Source organism: Aplysia californica, unplaced genomic scaffold (genome assembly GCF_000002075.1).
Source record: "Aplysia californica isolate F4 #8 unplaced genomic scaffold, AplCal3.0 scaffold00333, whole genome shotgun sequence".
Classification (NCBI taxonomy): Eukaryota; Metazoa; Mollusca; class Gastropoda; order Aplysiida; family Aplysiidae; genus Aplysia; species Aplysia californica.
This window is the reverse complement of record NW_004797603.1, coordinates 632,982-658,421: the sequence shown is the minus strand read 5'-3', so window position 1 is coordinate 658,421 and position 25,440 is coordinate 632,982. Positions and strand designations below refer to the sequence as shown.

The window sequence follows — 25,440 nt, the reverse complement described above, 5'->3', positions numbered from 1 at the left end:
AGAGTAGAGAAGTGGGACTCCCGCCTCTCAAATTAGGCTACTCGAAAAGGCACAACTCATGTTGAAAATAGGACATTATTGGTTCATTGTAAAGTGCAAGAAATAATTCTTGACTTGAGATGATATTATTCTATGCAATGCAAATTCACGAGATGAACTGTATAAACTACCAGGAGCCACCTTACTCCCCACTTCCACAGGTACGCATGCTGTTTCCTAAATGTGTATTTGTGATGTACATCTCGAGAGTCTTCCCCTGAACAAACTGACCTTTAGTTTTGTTGCAGTTAAGTTAATTTTTAGTCCCCACCCCAACCCCTTCCCGCACACACGAGAAAAAAATTCTGTTCTCAGTATTACCTGAGCATCTAAGTGCATATAAGACACAGAGTAGGCCTATTCATTCTCGCGCGTGTTTACAAGGTTTTCTTGCAAATTCTTTCCTTTTTCAAAAAAGTAAACTTGAGCTTGGCCTAGTTGAACAGGCGTGCCTTGTGTTAACGGTTCGGTTGGTTCACTAAGTGAACACAGCCTGTCTTCTCACGGTGTTGCTAAGCTTGAATGGACTTGCGCACTAGGCTACGCGGATGAATTTTACGCTGCACTATTTATACGCACTATTTTTTTTACGTCTGAGGCGGGCGCGGCCATTTTGCGTTGGCTAGAAGGATTCTAATTTTTATCGCTTTCCATCACACCTTCAAAGTTACCATCTGCCTGTGAAAAAATGGCAGCAGACAGAGAGGATAGTGTTTATCAAGCAAAGCTGGCTGAACAAGCCGAGCGATATGATGGTAAGTGATTTTAATTTAATTGATAGACGCTAGTCGGCCGTTGCCACCACAGCCGGATTGTGCAGCGAATAGATGGATCATTGATAATGTTCTTCAAACTGCTCTGATCTAATTGCTTGTCCTCAGTATTGCTTGGGCATCTAAGTGCATGTAAGACACATGGTACTCATCCTCTTTTGAGGCAATTAGCGTTATTTCTGTTCCAGAAATGCCTCAATGAAAGCGAAACAGTGTCGTCCTCGGCATTCCTTTCATTGCCAAGGCGGGCGCCATCTTTATGAGGAATTGTGACTCATGTGTGTCTCATGTCTTGAAATGAAAGTTCCAGGCTTGTCTTTTACTTCTGCAGTTAGTCTAAGATTTGTTGGAAACCCAGAAATGTTCGTGTAATCTATTGCCAAATGTATGAACAGGCATACTCATAAAATGGTACCGTAGTCTGGTAAACTGAATCAGACATTGGTCTGATTGAGGGATATTTTCCAGTGAGAAAGTGGGATGGGCCGTGGCAGTAGCTCGTTTTTGGGAGTTAACTTTCGAAACCTCTAGAACTCTAGATCTAGTTTTGGTTTGAATTGATAATTCAAATTGTTACCCAAGATTATTTAGGCACCAAGACAGTTTGCAGTCCCGTAATAGTAATGGCATAATGGCAGCAATATCATCATTTGCATGGGCATGCAAAGCCACTTCCTGCTTAGTCAGTGCTCAGGTATTTTCACTAAGGCACTAAGGTGGGATCATGGCAAGTTAGGTCATGAGGAATGAATTGAGAGCTGATAAATAAAGCTGAACCCCAAGTAGACATACACTGGAAGAGGAAAAAATGAGGTTCATCGCCCCCAGACCCAGGAGTCTAGCATGTTGCGACTTGCCTACTTTTGTCATGTTAATGTTATAAGTTATTAGATTCTAGATCTAGATTTCTAAATCTAGTTTAATCTAGATCTAGAGTAAAATTACCGGTTCAGTCAAAATTAGGACGAAAACAGGCACATCGACTTTAAAGTTAAAGCTTTATATCTCTGCTTTGCCCTAGAGACAAACCGAAACCAGCTACAGGAAGCCCTGTGATTGGATGACCCGAGTAATGTACTGTTACTGTTTCAGCTTGTTGGGATATTTGAGGCCCTTACTGGGTGCAAAAGTGACGCCCGATTTATTTACTTATTGAGTCCCTTTTTTGTTTTGGGAAGGGAAGTGGCTATTCTCATCCGGGGTGAGAATAGAAAAACGATCTACCTCTCACCCCGGGTGAGACTTGCGACCGTAGGCTATTCTCACCCGGTTTGAAACAAGACCTGTTTTTCCTCATTTCGGAATACTTTCTATCGATGTGGATGATCAAATTGATAAAAGCCAAGAAAAAATTACGTTATAGCACAAAAGTAAGCTAATTTGATCGTCTTCAAAGATGCTACGGCTATAAAATTTAACTTTTCGAATTGAGCCGAACTACGCGGGTCGCCATTTTGTTTTGACCGGAAGTTCTCACGCTACTCCTCTCTCTCTTTCTCTCTCTCTCTCTTTCTCTCTCTCTCTCTCTCTCTCTCTCTCTCTCTCTCTCTCTCTCTCTCTCTCCACTGCCCACAGACAAAATTGTACGCTTTTAGTAGGCTACAGTTTTAATGGAACGTTTGTTCAAGGCACAGAATTCTACAATTTTTCTGTTATCACAGTGTAGAATTCTGTGGTTTAGGGTGAACGCAAAATTTGTTGGCCTAGATCTAGGCTATAACGGTGAACGCGCACCGGGTGAGAATAGCCAAAAGACTCGCCTGCACTATTCTCACCTAGAGGCAAGAGGTGGCCTTTGGGAAGATTGAAGAATACCGGACCACTCGTACATTATTGCGCGAGAGTGGGGGGTTCAGGGGGGTCTCCCCCCTGACAAAATTTTTAATGAATAGATCTACCGGTCTGAGATTCTCCATTGAGAGATATTAAAAACGGGATAATTATGAATTCCTAAGGTTGAGACATAGGCAAAATCAGTCCGCTGGTCCGGTATTCTTCAATCTTACCTGTTTTCTCATGGATTCGGGCCGTATTTTGACATTCCGTCATTTTCAGTAAGGGAGTGTATACAGACCCGGTAACCGGGAACAAAGTTACAAAGTATACAGACCCGGTAGGGGAACTCTTTTGTGATTCCGGAAAGTTTCAGCGCCCTCTTGGCTCAGGGAAGACCTAGGTTCTTCTAGATCTGTGGTCTAGATCTAGACAGACAGACAAATCATTGATCTAGTTTCGAGGCTAGCCTAGATCTAGTATCTAGATCTAAATGAAGATTTCGGATGTCTTTTCGATGAACGATCGTTTTTCCTCCGTTTTGCATAGCTGCCACTTTCCCGCTAAATAGCGGAAACTCCGCTTAATCTAGCTTTTCCCGCTACTTTCCTCCTTCCTTCGCTGGACCGCTCTCGGTCGCAAATTGCGATACTTTTTTTACACGCGGAAAACACCGAACCGGGAGAGAGGAAAACGCAGCTTGTGCATGACGCATGTCTGCCAGTAGCTTTCTACTTCCGTTCTTCTAGGCCTAGCGCTAGTTTCACTTTGTTTATTGTGGAGCAACGAAGTGTCGATCGGGCATCAGGTCATTAGCGCGCCAAGTTGTCACTGAAAACGGCGGAAATTCGAGAGAAATTGATGCTGCATGCAAAAATAAAAGGAGCTGGAATGAGAAAGAAGCAGCCGATGTGCGACTTGAAAAGTTCATTAGAAAATTGAACAAGCCGCTTGCTGCACTTTGCGTTTGGTGTGATAAAGAAATCGCGGCCCGCGGCACTCTTGTACAATTGCGGTCCCGTTTGTTTACATGATGGCTATTGTGGCTGTTGAAGTGAATCTAGATCTAGATAATCTATTTCTAGATGTAATCTATATTTTCACATATTTAGATATCTAGATCTAGATTAGATAGCCTAGGCTATACTTTTAATTCAATTTAGATCTACACACTACAGGGGCACTACCAAGTTAAGTGTCAACGGGACCGCAATTGTACAGGAGTGCTCAGTACTGCGGCAAAGGTGTAGCCTCCTTGATCCAATACTGCGTGCACTCTACATCGATGTACAAGTTTAAAGTGAAAGAAATCTTTTTATAAGACACCAGCTGGCAACAAACACTGGATTTTTAGTCACCAATTCCAAACTGTGTCAAATTGACTCAAATGCTTGTTTGTCAACTTACTGCCTTCTGTTTTTTTGTTGTTGTGGGTTTTTTGGGGGGGGGGGGGGGGGTTCAAATACATTTTAATTCAGTTGCCTATGGTTAACAAATTTGACAGTTTTCCCTTCCAAAACCATAGGCTAGGTTTTCCAGTATATATTGCCTCTGGATCTCACTGGTTTTACTCTGGCCTTCGGAGGGCGTGCGTCCGCCTTCGCATGAATTTCCTCCTTTTTTGAAATTCCTGAGTGGCAGCTATGGTTTTGGAGTTTGAGGAATCACAATTTGAAGAAAAGAACAATGTCATAATTTCAATAGAGCAGTCACCCCTCTCTCTCTCTCTCTCTCTCTCTCTCTCTCTCTCTCTCTCTCTCTCTCTCTCTCTCCCTCTCCCTCTCCCTCTCCCTCTCTCTCTCTCTCTCTCCCTCCCTCCCTCCCTCCCTCCCTCCCTCCCTCCCTCCCTCCCTCCCTCCCTCCCTCCCTCTCTCTCTCTCTCTCTCTCTCTCTCTCTCACGCACACACACACACACTCCCGGGTCTGGGCACTGAAACTTTCCGAAATCACAAAAGAGTTCCCCTACCGGGTCTGTATACTTCGTGACTTTGTTTCAATAATTATCACATTTGTTTCTTTGCAAGCTTAATAACATTATTTTTAATGCTTGTTATCAACACTTACTTTGACACAATGATAGTTTGTCTAAAGCAAAGTGGTTTTCACCATTTATAGCTATTTTAATGGGAAGGCCTATGTATCTGACCCACTCTGCTACGTGGTATCTGACTCTACTACACTGGCATCTGGCTCATTCAACTACACTGGTCTGACTCTACTACACTGGCATCTGGCTCACTCAACTACACTGGTATCTGACTGTATTACACACTGGTATCTGACACTACTACACTGCTGTCTGACTGAGCTAATATGCTGTATCTGACTCGTATTAAATTATGCACAAAATCTTGATTCTTTATTATATAACCATTGGCACTGTATTATCTTATGTGCCCGAAGGATGAGAAACTACGGATTTTGTTACAATCCGGGCACCCCCCCCCTTTGGGCAAAAACGGCAAAACTGTACTGCAAATTCTCTTTCGTCCTTGATAGGGCCTCATATGCAAATAACTCTCCAGCTTTCAGAGTTTACCAAAACGTAGAATCTAGGCCACAGGCTCCTTCATCCACAACCATTGTTAACTCTTCCGGGAAAGAGCTTCACGCTGTTTAGCTCAGTTGATGAAGAAGCTGTCTTAAGGACTATTTTTAGCAAAATATCACAGTAACTTTTGTTTCAACCAAAGTAAGGGATGCCAACTTCTGAGGAACGGGCTGGTGCTTATCATTTTCAATGACAGTGACAATTGTGTCAAGTTTCCTGACTACTGAGTCCAAACCTGATGGTACTGCCCTTATTGTGGGGATGTTTGAGACTTAAGTCTTGATCAAAATCATAATTGTATTAACGAAGTGTATACAGACCCGGTAACCGGGAACAAAGTCACGAAGTATACAGACCCGGTAGGGGAACTCTTTTGTGATTACGGGAAGTTTCAGCCCCCAGACCCGGTAGAAATCTAGTGTGTGTGTGTGAGAGAAAGAGAGAGAAGAGGAAAGGGAGAGAGGGGGGGGTGCTAGCAAAATGTATATGACATGCCCCAGTTGACAGGAGGGAACGAGAGAAAGATAGAGTGGGAAATAGGTGGGGACAAAGAAAGACAGAAACAAGCAAAGAAAAAGAGAAGGCGAGCGATACACAGAGGAGAGGAGAGAGAGAGGGAGAGAGAGAGAGAGAGAGGGAGAGAGAGGGGGGGGGGGGGGACTGCTCGATTGAAATTATGACATTGTACCTTGTTCTATTCTTCAAATTGTGATTCCGCCGACTCCAAAACGGAGGAAAAACGACCATTCATCGAAAAGACATCCGCAATCTTCATTTAGATCTAGATTGGCCGCGAAACTAGATCAAAGATTTATATGTCTGTCTGCCTAGATTTAGATGTAGACCATAGATCTAGAAGAGCCTAGGTCTACCCTGAGCCAAGAGGGCGCTGAAACTCTCCGAAATCACAAAAGAATTCCCCTACCGGGTCTGTATACTTTGTGACTTTGTTCCCGGTTACCGGGTCTGTATACACTCCCTTGTATTAAATATCAATTGAGAACCACTAGCTACCACTGTTTTTGAGGATTGCAAGTCATCTTTGGGTTGGCCATTCTTAATTCATATTGCCTCAAATGGATGGCTTTGTAACTTGTGGAGGGGTGTACCTTGACTGCCTTGACCATATGAGCTGAAGTCAGGACTCGCAACTAGATCTAGATGCAGAGAAAATACATTAGATCTAGATGCAGAGAAAATACAAAACAGGTGAGATTGGGATATTGATCGTAAGTCAAGGAAGTTGGCTTGAAGAGAATGTTACCTCTGTTCAAATGGACATAGTAAAGAAAAGAATCGGGTATCCAAACGGTCACATGTAAATAAGACATTTGCCTTGGGGCGTAACTGCTGTGCCCTGAGCCTTCAGGGGCTTTCAGGGTTGGTAAATATACATAATGCATCTTCCTGATTGGCTGCTAATTTTAGTAATGTGATGTCATCACTTCCTGGTATACCCACAGACTTTTTATAAGGCGGTGGAGTTACCAAAGATTCTCTACTACAATGCACGATCTTTGGAGATACTGCATTGGAAGACATGCTGGGTCAGTGGCTAACTGCAGCACGTCAGCCATGCTCTAGTGATAGAAGATCGTTTAGATCGTTGATGCTCAGAACAGTAAGAACGCTGATGCTTGAAATTGAAACACGGTAAGTAAACGCAAAGTCAATAATAAAGCGCGCTAAAATTGCCGAAAATACACCTGGAGAAAATTGGGTTTCCAAAAGGCGGGATCAAAGGTCGCCTGTCCAGTCGGCAGGCAGTGGTCAAAACTTCACACCACAGTGCTATCCTAGCCTCTCTGCCATTACTGTAATAGGCACAATCAACCAATGGCACCCGTCCTACTTTTTTTCTGCTGGCTGGCATTATCAAGGCCACAGGCAGTGGCCTAATTAATTTCACATCAGGGGCTACCCAGCAGTTGCGCCACTCGGGCACTTTCACAAGCAATGGAGAGATTTCAATTTCACACTCACATGACCGTGACCATTTGTATGCCCAGGGCTAACAAGGTTGGAGTAACAGTTACCCCAAAACCGCATCCTTTGGCAGTGTGGCGTAAAAGTTAGAGCAGATAAAAACAAACTTAGTTTTTGTTTTTTCATGGTTGAGCTAGCAAAGTATTTTCTATCTTGCTACAGGTTAAAACCTTTTGAAGGGAAGGAATTTTTCTGTTTCCAGTTTGAGCAGGGTTCCGTTTTATAGAGGTAATTGTAGAGAAATTTATTGAGGAGGTGGGGGATGGTCTGGTACAGGTTTCAGTTTAGGCAGGTTCCACTGTAGTATGTTTATGTAGGCGTTCTATGTTAATTGGTAAAACCTGGCGGAGTTGGTATATGGAGTTTGACTTCTGAGCTAATTATACCTTTTCTTGTCGGGGGAGGTTGTTTTCAGAGCTGGGAGTTTTAAAACCTCAGCTCACTAAAAATGATCGTTTTTATTGTAAAGTGTCTTGAGCTTGGATTCTTTAGGGAAGACTGTATAATTACCATTATTATAATTGATGGCAAGAACAGATTGAAGTCCTGGCTGTCAAGTCACAGTACACTTGGATATTATCCAAAGAACTTGTTTGTTATGTAGATTGTTTGTCGTACTGAAGTGCTATTATTTGTGTCAGGACTTACTGGCAAATCTGAAATTGTACGTTCAGTCAGGGAAACGCCAGAAATAGTACAAGAAGAGTTGGAATACCATCATCTTGAGCGACTTCGTGAGCTTGGAATCGGATGGGGCGCCTGCAGAAGTTCAAAACTTGTGGAAGGAGCAGAAGGCTATGGAATCAACCATTGCTTGGAACCGTCAGCATCTACACACTTCGAGATGTGCTTCTTCAGGGGACGGATCGCTTATGGGGATTCTCCTTGTGCAGTGATGTCGGTCCTTCACACAAGTAAACAAACCCTCGGTGCGGCCGACGACGAGCCAACGATGCGGCCACCTGACATAGGTGCGGCCGAATCCATGCCCGTTATGTGGCCAGGCCTTAAACAAGCTTCAAACACTTGAAAACATGACAAACAATGAAGGAAATCAGTAACAAACGCATAAGGTGCAATTTGAAATATGGTAGGCCTACATTCAACTTTAATGAGATTCAACAGACTCTTGATCTGAGCATGCAAACGAAATGGAAATCAGTGACTCAGAATGCAAACGGGGACGTTCAAAATTAAAGAATGGTACATACAACTTAAATGAGATTCAATCTACTTTTGATCAGGGCATGAAAACAAAAAGGAAATCGATGACAGTGAGGTCTTTGCAAAAAAATGCAAGAGTGGTAGATCTAGATTACGTCTACTTTTGATAAGAGCAAAACGGACAAGTCTCACGCCTCTGGCCTCAAGGTACGATCTACATAAACCACCATGCTGACCAAATGAATCCCCACTCTCGTGCACAGTGTCTGGCTTTCCTTCCGCTTCAGCCAATGCTGGCATTTCGTTTCAGTTCCGACCATGTTGCAGTCCTCCACCTCTTTTTCATTCATCTCACGCATAGCATATTATTCTCTTCAACTCCGACCACTGGTCTTTTTGTTCCCATCTCCGTCACTCTCAAGCATGTCTTTTTTTTCTTTCTTATAAATGCTTCAACCACTTGTGTTTTGTTTTCTATGCCTTCATTGTCAACAGCAACACTTTCTATTTCTCTCTGTCTGTGGTCCCACTCTTGATCCTTCATCAAGTTCAAGCGTTCTCTGTGGAGTTTCATGTCCTTCCACAACCCCCACTTAGGCAAGCATGGATTCCTCAGTCGAACATTCTTCTTCCATGAAATCTTCCAACTGCAGGTCATCTTCATCAAACAGTATCATTTCACTTTCTTTGATATCTGCACTTGTAAGTTGTATCATAGTCTGAATCGCTCAACCTCTTCTTGTATTTGTTTCCTTTCACTTTGCACTTTTCTTTTGCTTCTTTTTATTCTCCGTCCCCTTCTCCTTGGCTAGTCTCCTCTCTTGCTTCTTTTTATTCTCCGTCCCCTTCTCCTTGGCTAGTCTCCTCTCTTGCTTCTTTTTATTCCCCGTCCCCTTCTCCTTGGCTAGTCTCCTCTCTTGCTTCTTTTTATTCTCCGTCCCCTTCTCCTTGGCTAGTCTCCTCTCTTCTTGCATCCTCTATTTTCTTTCTCCACTTTGCTTCTTTAGCTCTTCTCGCAGTTTTTCTCTTCGCTTTCCTGTCTTGCATTTCTCCTCTTCCATTTTGGCTATACTCTGTCCACTTTTCTCATTTCCATCTGTTGCTCAGCCTCCATCTCAAGTCAATAGGCCTTGTAGTAGTCCAGCTCTGTGATACAGTCTTAAACCTCTCAGGATGCACGTGGGTACGGCAGTCTGGGCTACAAAATCCTGTCCGTTTTCGCTTGAAATTGGCTATTTTGTTATGAGGGAGGCTTGCAAACGACGCAATCGGGCATAGGGTGTTTGTGCCTTGCCCCTTCTGTGCTGGAATCCTGTCACAGAAGGGATGTGCCGTGAGCCGCGGTTCTTGGGGAGTGGGGGCAAGACTGGGAACGGCGACTTTTTTCCTGGCTTCTGTTTGAATGTCATTGCCTTGGGCAATCAGGTGGGTCACTAGTTTCTCCATGGCTTGGTCGTGAGGCACTGGTTTTTGTCCCCGAACTTGCGATATCATATAGAATGTACGCATTTGTGGCTGCCCGCTTGGTTAAACAGAAAGCTAGTTTCCTCCACCATTTGAACGAGCGCCAATGTTGAATAGTTCGGACACCTGGTCCATAAGATCGACACCTCCCATGTGCGAAGTGTAGTCTTTGATATCGGCTGGCTTCATCACGGTAGCCTAGCAGGTGTTAGGCTTGGGTGGTATGTCACACGGCCTTTAGCAGTATGAATGGTCAAGAGCATTTTTACGTCTCTTCTCTTAGAGAGAACGGCAAGCATTTGCCTGAGTACAAAGTCAAAGGGTCTGAGTTTTGTCTTCACCTGAGGAACACCTATGTTTGGCATGAAATGTGCCACATGCACACATCCTTCTCTCCACAAGAAATAGTAGTCCATGTAGAGATGGTGCAAAAGAAAGTGGCATACTCCATCGAACCTATTACAATGTTAATGGTCTGTGTAGCTGTCACTGGAACCTGTCTAGTAGCAGCTAAGTCTGTGGCGCCATGATTGACATCAAAGCTGTAGCAGTACTCAGAGCTGGCTTCTCAGGTCATGCGGTCATGTAGTTTTATCCCGAATTTCTTAGGCTTTGCTGGGTTATAAATTTTAAACAGGATCCTCCCTTTGAATGGGCAAATAGCCCCGTCCACAGAAATATTTGTTTCTTGTATGTATGTTTGAACACTTCCTGAAAATGCGACAGAGGCGGTCTCACTTTGTACGGGGCGTCAGTGTTATCCAGTTCGTTGTCTGCAATGTGGAGGTTTGACAGCAGCAATAAAAATCTATCCCTTTACATCTTTTTGTTATGGGGTAGCCCTGGGATCAACAGTCACCCAATATGAACACAGAGATGATTTCTTCACTAGGCCCATCAGTAACAGCAGGCCAAAAAACACTTTCATTTCTCCAATGTTTGTGTCAGTCCACAAGTGAAGATGAGATTTGGCTCTGAGAGCATCACCTCTTCTTTGTCTCTCTTCTTGCACATTACGAATTCGTTTCTGCCACAAACTTTTGGAACAGTTATGCTGTATCGGGTGGAAAATACTAAACAGACTCCATAGATATAGTTTCAAGTACCCAATTGAACTGTGGTCCCTCTGTTAGCTCTGTTATTTCGAATTCGTCATCTTTACTCCAGCGTTGTCGCTCATCTTCGACAATGGGAACGTCACACGCGGGGCTTGACTGAAGTAAATCTAAGAGCTGATCAACACCACCTTATTCGTAACTGCTCTAGCATCAAAACTCAAAATCTTCATCTTCCGATTCAAGGAAAATACGCGAAATGTCTTCATCTGAATCTGATGCGACACTATTTTCATGTTTGTCGCTGGTCGTCATTGCAAATTTTCCAACTTCCCTCTCACTTGACTTCAACGTGAAACAAAAAACTCCCCGCTCCTTGTTCAAACCCTGTGACAATGAAAATGGCCGGTGAAATCAATTCTACGTACCCTTCCAGTTAGCAGTGTAGAAATTAGTACTTCGTCCTTTTCGTATATCGTGTAATAAGGTCGGTCGCGATCAACACTTGGCAGAAGTTCGGGCTGTCTCGACCGGTGGTCGCAACCAGCGCTCTAAGGGTTAAAACTAGTCTTGTTACTACCACTACTTAAAGATTGTTTTTTTGCTTTTCAGAAATGGTTGAGTCCATGAAAAAAGTTGCCAAGCAGGGTACTGAGCTCACTGTTGAGGAGCGCAACCTTCTTTCTGTGGCTTACAAGAATGTCATTGGGGCTCGCAGAGCATCATGGCGGATTGTGAGCAGTCTAGAACAAAAAGATGAAGGAAAAGTTGCTGAGGAGAAACAGCAGATCACAAAGGATTACAGAAAGCAGGTGTGTACAGTCGGCCAATTCTCCGTAGCTTTCATTATCAATAGGTATCAGACTGTCCACATTTTGTGAGACTTGGTCTTCCTGCCCTTGTTTAGGGTAGGGTGGAAAGTTCTTTGCAATGTTTACACATTTATGAATAGCCTGAGTTTCTTCAGAATTAGCTATGGTGTGGTTTGCTCCCTCTTTCTCCTATCAAACATCTATCGCCCTTATCTCTCCTCCTTTTTTGTGGTTGTTACTTGCTTGTAACACCTCTAATCTTCTGCACTTGACCGTATTGTTGCAAGCGCTGTAAACCTCTTTCTAAAACTTAGAATTAAAGATTAGCTGTCTTTCTTCCCGATCATACCTTTATTGTCCTTAACTCTCTTTTTTTGTTCGTATGTTACAACTTTAGTAGCACTATTGCCTGATAGTGTTGCAATTGCCTTAAGACTAGATTTGTGGTTTGGGTGTTCAGTGATCAAAACGAATGTACTCGTGTAAAGAAGTGGTGGAAATATTTCACAAGGTTTAAATATTCTGCTTAATTAATTAAAAAATTATATATTAACTCAAAGTCACATCTGTTTTGCGTATATTCAAAGTTCATCTAGGCTGCGAATAGATTGTGTTTTGACAGTATAATATATCGACTGCTTAATGTAAGACTGTTACATGCCATTTTGAAAACTGGTGTATGGGTGAGTCTTACACTGACTGGTCAATATGTATGTTCTGCCCTAATGGAAATGCAGGATGGAAGTAGGTGGTTGGCGGGTGCTCTAGTGTGGTTTTCTTCTTCTTTGCTATCAAACATCTGTTGTCTTTATCTCCCCTCCTCCTTTTTTTGTTTTTGTTACTCTCTTGTAACACCTAATCTTCGGCACTTATATAACTTTATTATTGTGCAAGTGCCGTAAATCTCTAACTAAAAAAAAGGTGGAATCGAAACTTGAATTACGGCTAGAGGATTAAAACTGGGGTTTTTTTTAAACTGATTTTTTATTGCATGATAAAATTTTCACCTTCCCTTGGCAAAAGGATAATAGGGTCTTTGAAATGGATGTTAAGCATTGACAGCTGTTACTTACTTTCTTCATTCCTATTTTTCAGATTGAAAAAGAACTCAACGGTATCTGCAAGGATGTTTTGTCTGTGATTGATCACCACCTTGTTCCAAGTGCACAGACTGGGGAATCAAAAGTCTTTTACTACAAAATGTAAATATGCATTTTTGAGTTGTTGATACAATCTTATACTAGCAAACTATTTGTTTTAGGACAGTCTTGTACGTTATGGGCAGAAAAGAAGCTTTGTTTTTCCATTGCTGTCCCCCTAATGTAAATTGCTTTTAGGTCACTGTAAATTCTAACTCCTGATGCGGGCTCTTACAGTCTTTTCTCCGTTGAAATTAAAGCAAGTCATTAATGTAATGTTTTTATTTTGATCAAAATCAGGCTTGTCATTGAGAGAGAAACGAGGCTCATGCCTTGCCATTTTAAAAACCGACATGGAATTTTAGTTTCTGGCAGAGTTGAACAGGAATGGATTTAAGTATCTCATTTGTCATTTTCATACTAATTGTTAAAAAGTGGTTTTCCCGCATTGCAAATCCATAGCAATATTAACCCTAGGGAAGGTTTTTGCATAACTATGATGGGTTGTCATTTTGTCTTAAATATATGTTTCTCTTTCAAATCAAAATGCTCATAGATGGGGTCACTGACATTTTATGTATTTTTTCTTTCAAGGACCCTGTTTAGAAATAGTTGGTGCCGAAACTTCTGCTCTATCAACTGCATTAAGTGTTGATAACAAATATTTAAGGGCTGTAGTGGTAGTGTGTGAAGTATTTATCTTTAGATAAAAATTTAATAAACACCAGGAGTCAAAAATTCAGAATGATTTCCTTTCAACACAATGCTACTTTGTAGGTATTTTCAAAAAGGAAGTTGTTAGGGAACTGTCCCCTAGCGCTGCTTAGATCTACCAGGGGACTGCAATACCATAGCGTTTCGCACTGGGGGACTGCAATAAAGAAACAACCTTTGACCTTTTGGTCGAGGTCAACAAGCCATTATCATTTACCTCCCATATTAGTATGTCCATCTGGTTCTATGCTGCAATTTCAGTGTGTATAAGTCGTCGTAGCAGGAGTGGCAATAGTAGCGGTAGCTGCTTTCAAAGCTCCGACACCTTTTTAATCGAAACTTGAAAAAAAAAAGGAGGAACATTTTCTGGAAATCTGAAAAAAATGGCTTGGATTTGGGGTAAAAATATGAGAAAATAAGTAAAGGTAGCTGTCGGAGTTGGCATATGCTAGGCCTATGTAGGTAGTCTTGTTGTTGCTGCCGACCAGAGAATTATAATAAGAGATGGCTAGCTCTTTTAACCGGTCGATAATGTTAGTCTACCCTGTGTAATGTTTTAAACTAAACACTGAAGATTTGAAAATTGAGTTTTGACTGAGGTACATCATGTGTATGAGTAATTGTATTTAAGGATGCTACTTAAAGTAGAATCCTGGATTCTTCAAATTAAAAAAGTATTCTTCAAATCTTTGAAACAGAATTGAAAAAGATTGAGAAATAACATCTGTGAGGCAGCGTGGTGGAATCGGGCTCTCGTCAGTTTTTGGGCATATTGAGTTATTGGTATCATCTTAAAGCTTGTTCATTTGTCTTGCTTTCAATGAAAAAATTACCCATCCGTCTTTCGTAGAAGTGGAGATATTTTGGATTGAAGGAGGTGGGGGTCACCTGGTTTAAGAGGTAAAATTAGGGAGAAAATGGCCGCCAAATCTTGGTAAATTCCAAAGCTGGAGAGTCCCCGGGATCTGTAAATTTATATTTTTATGCCTTTAATCAACGTTTTGGGTGAAATCCTCAAAGGAATGTGTTTGTAAATGGACATAAAAGGTGTTGAGAGAAAAAACAAAAATTTGATAAAAATTGCTAAGCAGGAACTTCTGTTTTCTTTGATTTCATTATTTTGACAAGAGCCTGATTGCACCACGCTGCCTCACATTTTATAAACTAAAATCTAAAAACGTCGACATCTCGATCGGAATCATCATTTTCCTGTTCAGAGCGTTTTGTCATAAAATATTAGTAACCATGAGAAAATAATCAATAATGCTGGGCCTAGGGTGTAATGTGCTAAGATGATGCACGTTCAAGATTTAATATGACAAACTGTCTTTGCAGTCCCTGAGTAAGCTGCAGCAGCTAAAGGGGGCTGTACAGTCCCAGTCCCGGAACAACTTCTTTGAAAAATTATATACTGTTACAGCAGGAAAACAAATATTTTGTGTGGAAAAGTTAGTCTGTCTAGGTTTCAGTAGTTTCAAACATACAAAAAAAAATGTATCCGATCGTAATAGGCCTTTTAGATGCGACGCTTTCCAAGGTTTTAGATTTCTTGCTTGATCTAAATTGCCTTGTATGAAGTGTTGGGTTATTTTGGTGGTTAGGTCTCTTAGGCATTTAAATAAATTTGAACAAAAATCTTAGCATATTGATTATATGATGAGTAATAGATAATTTAGGTCCACTTGGTCATGTTGCTGCATAATCGTGTTTTGTATTATATTCATGTTATTTGTTTTTTGTTTTTTTTCATCTACAGGAAGGGAGATTACCACAGGTACTTAGCTGAGTTCGCTACAGGCAACGACAGGAAAGAAGCTGCTGAGAACAGTTTAGTGGCATACAAAGCTGCGACAGACATTGCTCTGACAGATTTGCAACCCACACATCCAATCCGTCTGGGTCTGGCTCTCAACTACTCAGTATTTTACTACGAGATCCTCAATTCCCCTGACCGCGCTTGCAGGCTGGCTAAATCTGCTTTTGATGATGCCATTGCAGAGCTGGACACATTAAGTGAAGAGAGCTACAAGGATTCAACTCTGATAATGCAGTTGCTGCGTGACAATCTCACACTGTGGACCTCTGACATGCAAGGAGATAACGAAGGTAATCACAATCTCTGATCAAAATTGTGTTTGTTTGTCAGTGTACAACAGTGAAGGCTGACATGTAAAAAAAAAGTCTTTTCTACTAATTTTTCCTCTTGGTCGGATCTTGCTCATTTCTGACTTCAGATTTTGTTTGTGAATTCAAGGTGATAGGTCATTGTTTAACCTTTTGCCACTCGGAGGCGCCGATGTGCGCCGTCATCGCTAACCCCCGTAGTCGCCGATGTGCTCCGACACGCCCACTCGATTCACCCGTTTGCACTACTTTCGTTTCTACGTTGTCTCGCTTCCTGCGAGGTCGCACGAGATTGCCGAGCTTATAGCGAGAATCTAGAGTGGTTGCCCTTTACTGTCGTGTTTATTTGGTGAAAATCGATCGAAGCACGTGAGAGCGGCGATTTTTTAAATTTCGTGCTTTTTAGAAACCTAAATCTAACTTCGTGGATGAAATTTTGCGTCGCTACAGGCACTGTATACGATGGAGACACTTATAATTGGGATTTAAATGCCGATATCGTCGACCAAGGGGCCAGATCTAGTGCTAGTAGTACAAGTAGTCACTCGGACACTCAGTCATGAAAGAGAGAGAGAGCGAGAACTATAGTAGGAGAGCGAACACGATGTCGCAGGTCTAGATCTAGGCTCTAGGGGGAGGGGAACAACTATGATAGTGATGTTGATGCTGAGATCGTAGCTGGAGGTGATGATTTAGAAGACTGATGAAGAAGATAGGCCTAGCACCCACAGCACTTTAGCTAGATCTAGTACTACAAGCTGCACTATGACGTAAAAAAGGGAGGAGCAACACTGGGACTGTGGGCTCTGTCACAACAAATCCTTTAGAGCATGTTGTGATTAGGATACATGGTTAAAAGGGGTCGTGCCACTACTGTGTAAAGACCAGAAACTTTACAAAGCTAGGCAGAGGGAGTGAGACAGTGACAGGATGCAATTTGGGCCAGGTTAGGCCTTGCAAAAGGCTGTTCTGGGTAAAACATCATGAACTTCTGCGGGCAAAAAAAGCGGGTTGTGTCTTTTGGGGTTTTTTTTTTTCTCTTCAGAATTTTTTTTTACCTAATACACAATGATTTTTCGTACAAAACCATACATTTTCTTGTAGTTTATTCATTTATCTGTGCTCTGACACCTAAACTGTAATTTTAGACTCATCCTCTGATTTTTAATGATTTTTAAAAATAATATAGTCATGCAGTCTAAGCGGAGTTAGGTCCCTTTTGCCAGAATTTCAGCCTTGTTGGGCAGGGATAGCTCTGAGGGTGAAAGGGTTAAGGAATGTTTTGGTGTCAATTTTATTTTGTTTGTAGCTTGTCTTGCCTGTTATTGTATTTAGTTGATGATTTCCAAAGTTAAGACTATATATGGACTAAGTGGTTCTGTGGAATAGGGTTATTCTAGTCTTGTGGTTGTGTGGATAATGTAAAGAGCTGAACGGCCAGGTGTTTTGTGTGAATTTTTTGGATAGTGGCCTATTGATTCATTTCATCCAAAATGTGTATTGGTGTAACTGAAAATAAACTGATTTATTTTGTCAAATAGTCAAATGCATGGATATGAAATTCTAATTTTATTTCGTGTTGCAAGAAACTGCCCATGTTTGACACTTAGCCAAGTTTAACACTTATAGTACCGAAGGCTCATATTGGGAAAAATCCTCAAGTACCGCACCAATGTAGACATCTGAAGCCGCGATTGCAAGAATTTCCCGAAATCCGCGCTGGCCTTAACTTTTATTTCCGAGGGGGGTAAACCCACTCCGCGAAGGCCCCTTTTTTTGGCGCTAAATCTAAAAATGGCAAAAACTTGATTAAATCGGAACTAGCAACCTATTTTGATAGTTCATCTAATGAACCTCCGGTAAAATAGATCTTGCCAAAAAGTAATTTGATGTCGAAATCGTCGTAAAGGAATGTGCCTGAGTCTCTGGGAGCGGTTTGCCGGAGACAGTTAAGTCTGGCCGCAATGGGCCTTGAGTAGCCTGAGATGAGCCCGAAAGCGGTCCGCAGATTCGACTAACATGGTGACTGTCAGGCCCCGGGATTTACCTGTGAATTTGAAAAAAAATCGCAAAGACCCAGGAAAATACATGTACTCGAATATTTGAAAAATGTATCTGATACGGTCAGTCAGTTCACTTTGTCGGTCGTGTTTGTGATATAATTCGTTCGGCTTTCCCTGGTTTGAGAGTGCGTTTCACATGAACCAGCGGCTATGGCAGGCGTAATATCGAGGCTCGATCGCGAAAATCAAGCGCTACTTTTGTGCAGTTTTCCCCGTTTTCTAGCTACATCATTAACAGTAGTGTCATGTGCGAGAAAGTCTTCTCTATTTATCAAGGATGCCAAATGTCCGGTTTTTCCGGGTTTTTTTCATCCGTTGGAATTTTTCAGTCGGATTTCGTTTCTTCAACGAGAGTTCAGGTTTTTAACCACCCCCCCCCAAAACACACCTCACAAGCCCTACAGGATGTTTGTGTTATATAATCGCCCGCCGCGCTGAGACTCAGCATAAAGAGAGGCCTAGATCTAGACTTGCAGCGAAGATAGGACTACAAGAGTTGTGACTTTTAGGTGGTGATGGGTCCACGCCGGCTCGCAAAAACAAATTCTTTGCAAAATGGCTTGCTGAATCTGGAAAAGGGTGCGGACAGTGAAGCGTACAGTGTGTATATTCTCATTTAAAGGCTTTACAAGGTGCGGTTTAGGTGAGATGCTCCGCTCATTTTCAGGTTAAAAAAAAAAAAATCATTTGGCATCCCTGATTTATAGACCTAGAACGCAACTTTTTAACCATTTTGGACTAGGAAGTGTTTACGTCTATGTTCAATGCTTCCAATTTTCCGCCATTTTTTAGTTTCCTCCAGACCGTATCTGGTGATACGGTGCCCACCTCCCGCCTCATTGATGCGCCCCGCCCCATGTTCCCGACTTTCTTTTTTTCTCCTCTCGGCTGACCAATTTTTTCCCTTAGTTTGGGTGCGAGAGTCAGTTGCCGGCTTATCGCCGAGCCAGAATTCTGCCCAACTTACAATTTGTGAAGCCGGCAACCAAAGGCAGTGCTTCCACTGTTCCGTATTTTTACGGAAATCAGTACTTTCTGCTAGTTTTGTACTTGTCCCTCTATCTTTATCAACTCCCTCCGTAAAAATCTGCGACAGCATAGGACTACCGAAATTCTGTAGCAAAAGATCCGTACTCACCTTCATATCGTCTTGTATAGTATAAGTTACGGATATTTACGATAATTCTCTGGACAATAGTTTGTTATTGAAACCTGCCAGATTGCGCATTTCCTGCCATCGGCCATTATGCCGCTATGCCCTTTGTACGGGTTGTTTGGCAGCACATTTTTTACCTGCAGATTGATCAAAATCTGGCGAACTTCTTGTGCCACTTTCCTCCTTTCTATCATTCCCTTATTCCGTTCGTCTGTCTTCAGATTGTTGCCTCGGCTGGAAAATCTGCACATTAATCTAGTATATTGACTTGTGATCTTACACAGAAAATTACTGTCAGAAAGAAACTTTTTTTGCAAATTTGTCTAGATCTGGAGAAATTATCAATGTGAAGATTCTAGATCTACGGCATGGGAACGTGATGAAAGAAATTTATACTAAAACTACTAAAAATCAAGAATAATTCGAAGTGGTGTTCTGAGGTTGTAACATGCCACATTCAGACGTGAAAATTGAGGAAAATTAGGGTATACGCTGGGTAACTGTATTGTGAAGGTATATTCATTATTCCCAGGTTTGCCTTCTATCAATGGTGTAATGACAAATTAATTGAATGGAAGAGGAACCTGCTTTTAAAGAATGCCAGCAATGGAAAGATGCGTTGGTGAAGAAATCAAACAAGACAAAATCTTGGTGAAAAAAATAGGTATTATGGGTTGTTGGCAATCTCTTCAAACAGGCTCCCAAATGCCATTTTTCAATCTTCTAAAAGTACTAAATTTCTATTTCTTCGGGGTCTTAGCCCTCTGAACCCCCACCAGGACACTGTCCCTTGACCCTGCTGGGGGCCTCTGCGGCCCCCAAACCCCCGGCTCAATTTTCCTTACTTTTCAGCTTCAGCTGGTGGGAGCACTGAAAGCCAATATTCTGGCAATGATTGCCTAGTAAAAATGCGGAAGTGAATTGCAAAGACGGCTTCTCGGTACAGGCCGTGTGCGTCTTGTCATCGATCAGTGCTTCCACTCTTCGTATTTTTTAACGGATATCTGTACTTTCTGCTAGTTCCGTACTTGTTCCTCCATCATTATCAACTCCTTCCGTAAAAAATCTGCGACATGGTAGGACTACAGAAATTCCGTAGCAAAAGATACTCGCCTTCGTATCGTCTTGTATAAGTTTGGAATATTTACAGTTATTCTCGGCAATAAGTTAGTGTTATAGAAACCTTCCAGATTGCGCATTTCATGCAATTGGCCATTATTCTGCTATGCCCCATGCATTCATTGCGGGGTTGGTCGGCAGTACATTTTTTATCTGCAGATTGGTCAAAATCTGGCGAACTTTTTGTGCCACTTTCCTCCTTTCTATCATTCCCTCATTCCGTCTGTGTATCTTCGAATTGTTGCTGCGGCTGGAAAATCTGTGCGTTGGTCAACAGGGTTCCCGCGGCCTCCTTGAATTCAAGGAGTCCTTGAAAACTGCTTGAATTTGCCTTCAAGGAAAAATCTCCTTGAAAACTCCTTGAATTTTGCCAGATCGGACAGGAACACGTGTACAGGGTGACCGCCAGGCCCCGGGAATCCGGGGGGGGCACCTGGAATTACCCAGGAATTTGAAAAAAATCGCCGAGACCCGGAATGCAACGGGAATTTAAAGAAATCAGTAAATTGCACCTTGAAATTGCCAGTCGCGATTGTGATATAATGTTTATTCGGCCTTTCCCGGACTGAGAGTACGTTACACGCACACGGGCGATTATGCCGTCAACAACTGGAAGTGTACGTGCGATACTGAAGCTCGATCGGGAAAATCAAGATCTACTTTCGCTTTCGTTACCACTAAGAAATTTGCCGGTGGGGCCTATAGTAGTCTGATAGCGCCACGTTTGTTCTGCATTACAAACGCGGTGTCGCCATGAAAATAAATCGTTTGTCCTGTGTTGTCACTTGTGAAAAAATAAAGAAGAAAGTTATATAAGCTTCTTGTCGGGCTCGCTATCGTGACCGGTCATTGAACCTGTGCGTTTTCGTCTCATCGTGAGTATCGGCGATGGTTGAGGTCACCAAAGTTCATGCAGTCTGAGCTCTGCGAAGTATAGGACTCGGGAACGGGGGAATTATTGATATTTTTTTTTCAAGATGCACGTGCTTGGGGGGGGGGGGTGTTAAGGGCAACACCGGATTACAAAAACTAAACTTGGAAGCAGATTTTACTTTTCAGAATTTTGATTACTAGTCTACTATCTAAAGCTCTCTGCAAAGCGTGCGTTGGTGCAAACCTTTTAAGCCGTGTGGGGAAGATTGAAGAATACCGGACCACTCATATACATGTACATTATTGCGTGAGAATGTGGGGCGGGTGGAAGAGGGGGTGGGGGGTCTCCCCCCTGACAAAATTTTAATGAATAGATCTACCGGTCTGAGATTCTCCATTGAGAGATAAAAACTGGGGAAAATCATGAATTCCTGAGGTTGAGACATAGGCAAAATCAGTCCGCTGGTCCGGTATTTTTATATAGTTAACATAGGCAAATATGATGAGGGGAAAATATAAATAAGTATAAGAACAGACTGAAATACTTAAGTCACAGTATCCCAGTGCCACACTGACATCATGTTGCTGAATAGATATAATGTACCTACATGCGTGAGCACGTGTGTGTGTGTATTATATAATATATAAATGGAGCATGCACTGTCATTGTTATGTAACATGCCCCTGGAGAATGGATGAGCCCCCCCCCCCCCCCGGAAAATTGAGAAACGGTGTTGGCAATCACCCTGGGAACAGTTTTTGTAGGAAAATCGAAACTATGATATGGTTCCTTTCGGACAAGTGTAGGCTTTCGTCATGAATTTCTTGACCAAATCTCCTTGAATTAAAAAATTTTTTTCCTTCAAATCTCCTTGAATTTGGTGGGAAGTTCATGGCAGGAACCCTGGGTCAAGTTTATTGACTTGTGATCTTAGACAAAATGACCCCCAGAAAGAAACTTTTTTGCTATTTTATTGTCTAGATCTAGATTCTAGAGAAATTATCTGTGCGCAGGTTCTACGGCACGGGAACACGATAAGGGCAGTGATGAAAGAAATTTGCGCTAAAACTACTAACATCAAGAATAATTCGAAGTGATGTTCCGAGGTTGTAACATGCGACATTCAGACGTGAAACTTGAGGAAAATTAGGGTATACGCTGGGTAACTGTATTGTGAAGGTACATTATTCATTATTCCCAGGTTTGTCTTCTGTCAATGATGCGATGACAAATTAATTGAATTGTACTAGCAATGGAAGGGGAAAACCTGCTTTTAAACATTGCCAGCAATGGAAAGATGTCATATGTAGGTGAAGAAATCAAACAAAACGGTGAAAAATAAATGTTATGGGTTGTAGGCAATCTTTTCAAACGGGCTCCCAAATGCTATTTTCAACCCTCCAAAAGGATATGGAGGATTCATATTCCTATTCTGTGTATTAGTGTATCAAACTCTTTTTATAGCAATGTAGGCTTGTTTGTTTTGGAGTGTGCTTTTTATTTTTTAATTATTTAAAAAAACAACTTGTGCTGGCCTTTTTACATGAGGGCTGTTGCGGGTTCTTTTTTGGGTTTGGGTTAGGGTTAGGTCTCTTCTATATTGTCTTTGTTCGGGTGGTCGCTCGTTATTCGGAAGTCCTTCCTTTTATGACACCCACAATTTAAAAGGAGGGGTGCGCAAAATTTTCAATCTGGTTGAGGTTCACATGCAGGTCTATGGAAGTGGCAGGGGATCACCACTAGAACTACCAGAGGCTAGATCTACGGCTGGGTCTACTAATGATACTTTGAAGCGGAGTCAGGGATCACACACAAGACTCATAGAGTTGGTCCTAAAAACCTTTTCCCCTTTTGTTCAGACTGCATTCATTTCATATATAAATAACATTTTCAAACTTCAGTAAAAATCTAACAATTAAAACCACAGTAAATAAAACAATGAACCAATCTAATTTTTTCTAGTATCTCAATTTTAATTAAGAATTCAGGGTTTTAGACGGATACTAAATGTTTTTACTTTACATGTAAAGCTCTCTCTTTCCGTTGTCAATTTGCTGACCTTATTTCGTTATTTTGTGTACAGGTGAACAACCGCAAGACCAAGTGCAAGATCTTGAAGCAGGAGAGGAAGCATCCTAAGGCTGTGTTGACTTAGCGTACTATAATTTGATATGAATTATTGTTTGTCATTTTCTTACCAAAACTGCTACCATATGTGAAGATCTTGGCTCCACCCCAGGTTTGTGACTGGGTGAATTTTTTTTACATTTTTTTTTCTCCCGTGGGTGGCCTGCGAATGAAGTTTGTATGGCCATTTCCCTATGTGGATGACTTTTTGAAAGAGTATGTGGTTGTTGCAGTGATGATTGTGGCAGTAGCATTTGGCCCGAGAATTATCTGGCCTTTGGGAAAGTAGAAACATGTCATTGTGACTTGTCATTCATTGCCTCCATTTTCCATCTATTCTTCCTCCCCACCCTCCTCCTATAGTCTATAAATTTCAGCAATATTTTCAATGTTTTCACATTTGATACTCTTGAGTTCGAAATTAAACACCTGAAAAACCAAGTTTTAAATCTTCAAGCTTGTTGTAGCTTGTACATTCTAGATTTTGTTTGGTCTTCTCAAATTTAAAATATGAAGTGTAATTTTAAACCTTTGTCTTGACAAGTGTGGTGTTCTTATAGTCGTAAAAGGTTTGGTGCAGAAGAAAAAAAGTGATGGCGATATTGTCGAATGTGTGTGAAGTTTTGTTTGGTTACTTTTGTTTTTGTTAGCAGCCAGCTTCCTACCTGAGTTACTAATTGTCGGATTCATCTTCATGTACTTCAAACCTGTCATTGCCATACTCTTTGAGAATGATGCTTCTTTTCCTTTTCCATCCCCTCTTGAAGCTAAGGTTACAATTTTGTTCTGTAGGTACTTGTTTGCCTCCACTCACTATGTCTCATTGTTTCTTTGCAGCCCGTGTCCTGATATGAATGATACTGCATGTGTGTAAAAATGTTATTGTCTGTACAGATAGCTGTATAATATATGTAAAGATGTGGTTTGACCACTTAGAACAATTTTTTCATTTCACCAATGCACTTATTGGCCCTTATATTTGAGGATTTAAACAAAAAAGAAAACTTAAGTGACAAACTCGAACTTCATGTTCCTGTGGAAGTGTTTACTGTGTAGGCCCTAATTTCATAGATTAAAACCCCTTTTTTCCGCTGGGGTTTCTGGAATCTGTTGAGAAGATCAAAGGGAACAAGCAGGCTGAATGCTTTCCTTGTTCACTGTCCAGGTGTGCCAAGAACGGAAGAATGGAATGATCAATGAGATTTAAGTGAATGGAAGACAATGGGGTTCCTTTTTGTATGAAATACTTCTAATCTTATAAGCAGGACAGGTATAATGCATATTTGCTAACTTTTGTACTGTGACTGATGCTGTGGATTGTGTTTCGAGTACTTGCTGAGTGCTCATAGCTTTGTGCACAAAGGAGGGAAGATAGCAAAGATTGCATTGGACCAACGTGCGTCTTTCACTAATGTCACTTTCCATGTCAGCCGGCTTGGGCGTTTTACCATAGTAAATTAATTAGGTGTTATCAGTGTTTCTTTCGTTTATCTTTCCCCATTTATATATCAAGTCTGTTAATTTGAGATATGTATCATGGTAAATAAATACATTACTCTTAATTTATAATGACTTTATATAGTTGAACATTTTTTTTACTTTTTTTTCTGGCTTTTAGTGATTTATGCGTACAAATGAACAGTTTGCACTTGTAATAGGTTTTGTCACTTATGTTACGGGACTCTGATCATATGTTCAATCAAGTCTGCTGTGATTTTCCCCCTCCCACACCCATGACCTATTCCCCAAGTAACACTTTGAAAACTCTCTGGCTTCTGTGTAACAGGTCATTAACATTCTTCCAGTTTTTCTCTGCTTCGTCTTAGTTGAATAAATGGGTTATCTGGCCAGGAAAATATTTAGACTTTCAGCATAATCTCATAGTTAATCACTGATTAAACATATCTTTGGCATTCAGTGTGGACAAATATATATTACATATATATATATATACATGTGTAGCGAACTTTTTTCGTGTTGGGCCTCTTTGAGTTAATTAGATGTCCTGGATCAGTTTGCTATGAGGAGTGGGATATGTGGCACTTGGCTTCTTTTAAGTGTTGTGATCACATTTTACATGTAGCCATTGTGTCCGTAATCTCTTCCCTAGTGCTCTAGAGCTACTTGCTTTAGGAGAAACCTGTGACATTACACTGATTGTCATGCTTTTTATCTTAATTAAATCTATATTCAAGTGCAAACTTCTGTCACAGCGTTTTGCTTGCTTTTTTTTTTATCTTACACTTTGGTGGTTAAATTGAGCACAAAATGCTAATAAAGCAGTCGCAGAAAAAAGCTTTCATGGTTGGATCGGATCTATAGTGTGCTTTAGGTTTGCAGGTGTTTCCCTTGGGAAGGAGGGAAGATCTTTCTATGTTTACAAATTAATTACAATGGAACATCTTGTATTTTATACGTATTGGAATCCTGTAAAATTGAGATGGAGGCGACTGGTGCCAAATGTCAGTTATAGCATGATTCAGTAATAAAAGTTCCAGTAATAAAA

General features: G+C 41.4%; 1 protein-coding gene across 1 annotated transcript; it reads left to right on the top strand.

The window, feature by feature from the left end:
* The first annotated feature begins 597 nt into the window (after positions 1-597).
* On the top strand, positions 598-25,139 carry LOC101861825 (14-3-3 protein epsilon). Its single transcript, XM_005102642.2, has 5 exons — positions 598-794; positions 11,419-11,618; positions 12,714-12,820; positions 15,228-15,577; positions 22,891-25,139. The coding sequence occupies exons 1-5, from the start codon at positions 728-730 to the stop codon at positions 22,944-22,946; spliced, it is 780 nt and encodes a 259-aa protein (XP_005102699.1). The 5' UTR covers positions 598-727; the 3' UTR covers positions 22,947-25,139.
* The last annotated feature ends 301 nt before the right edge of the window (positions 25,140-25,440 follow it).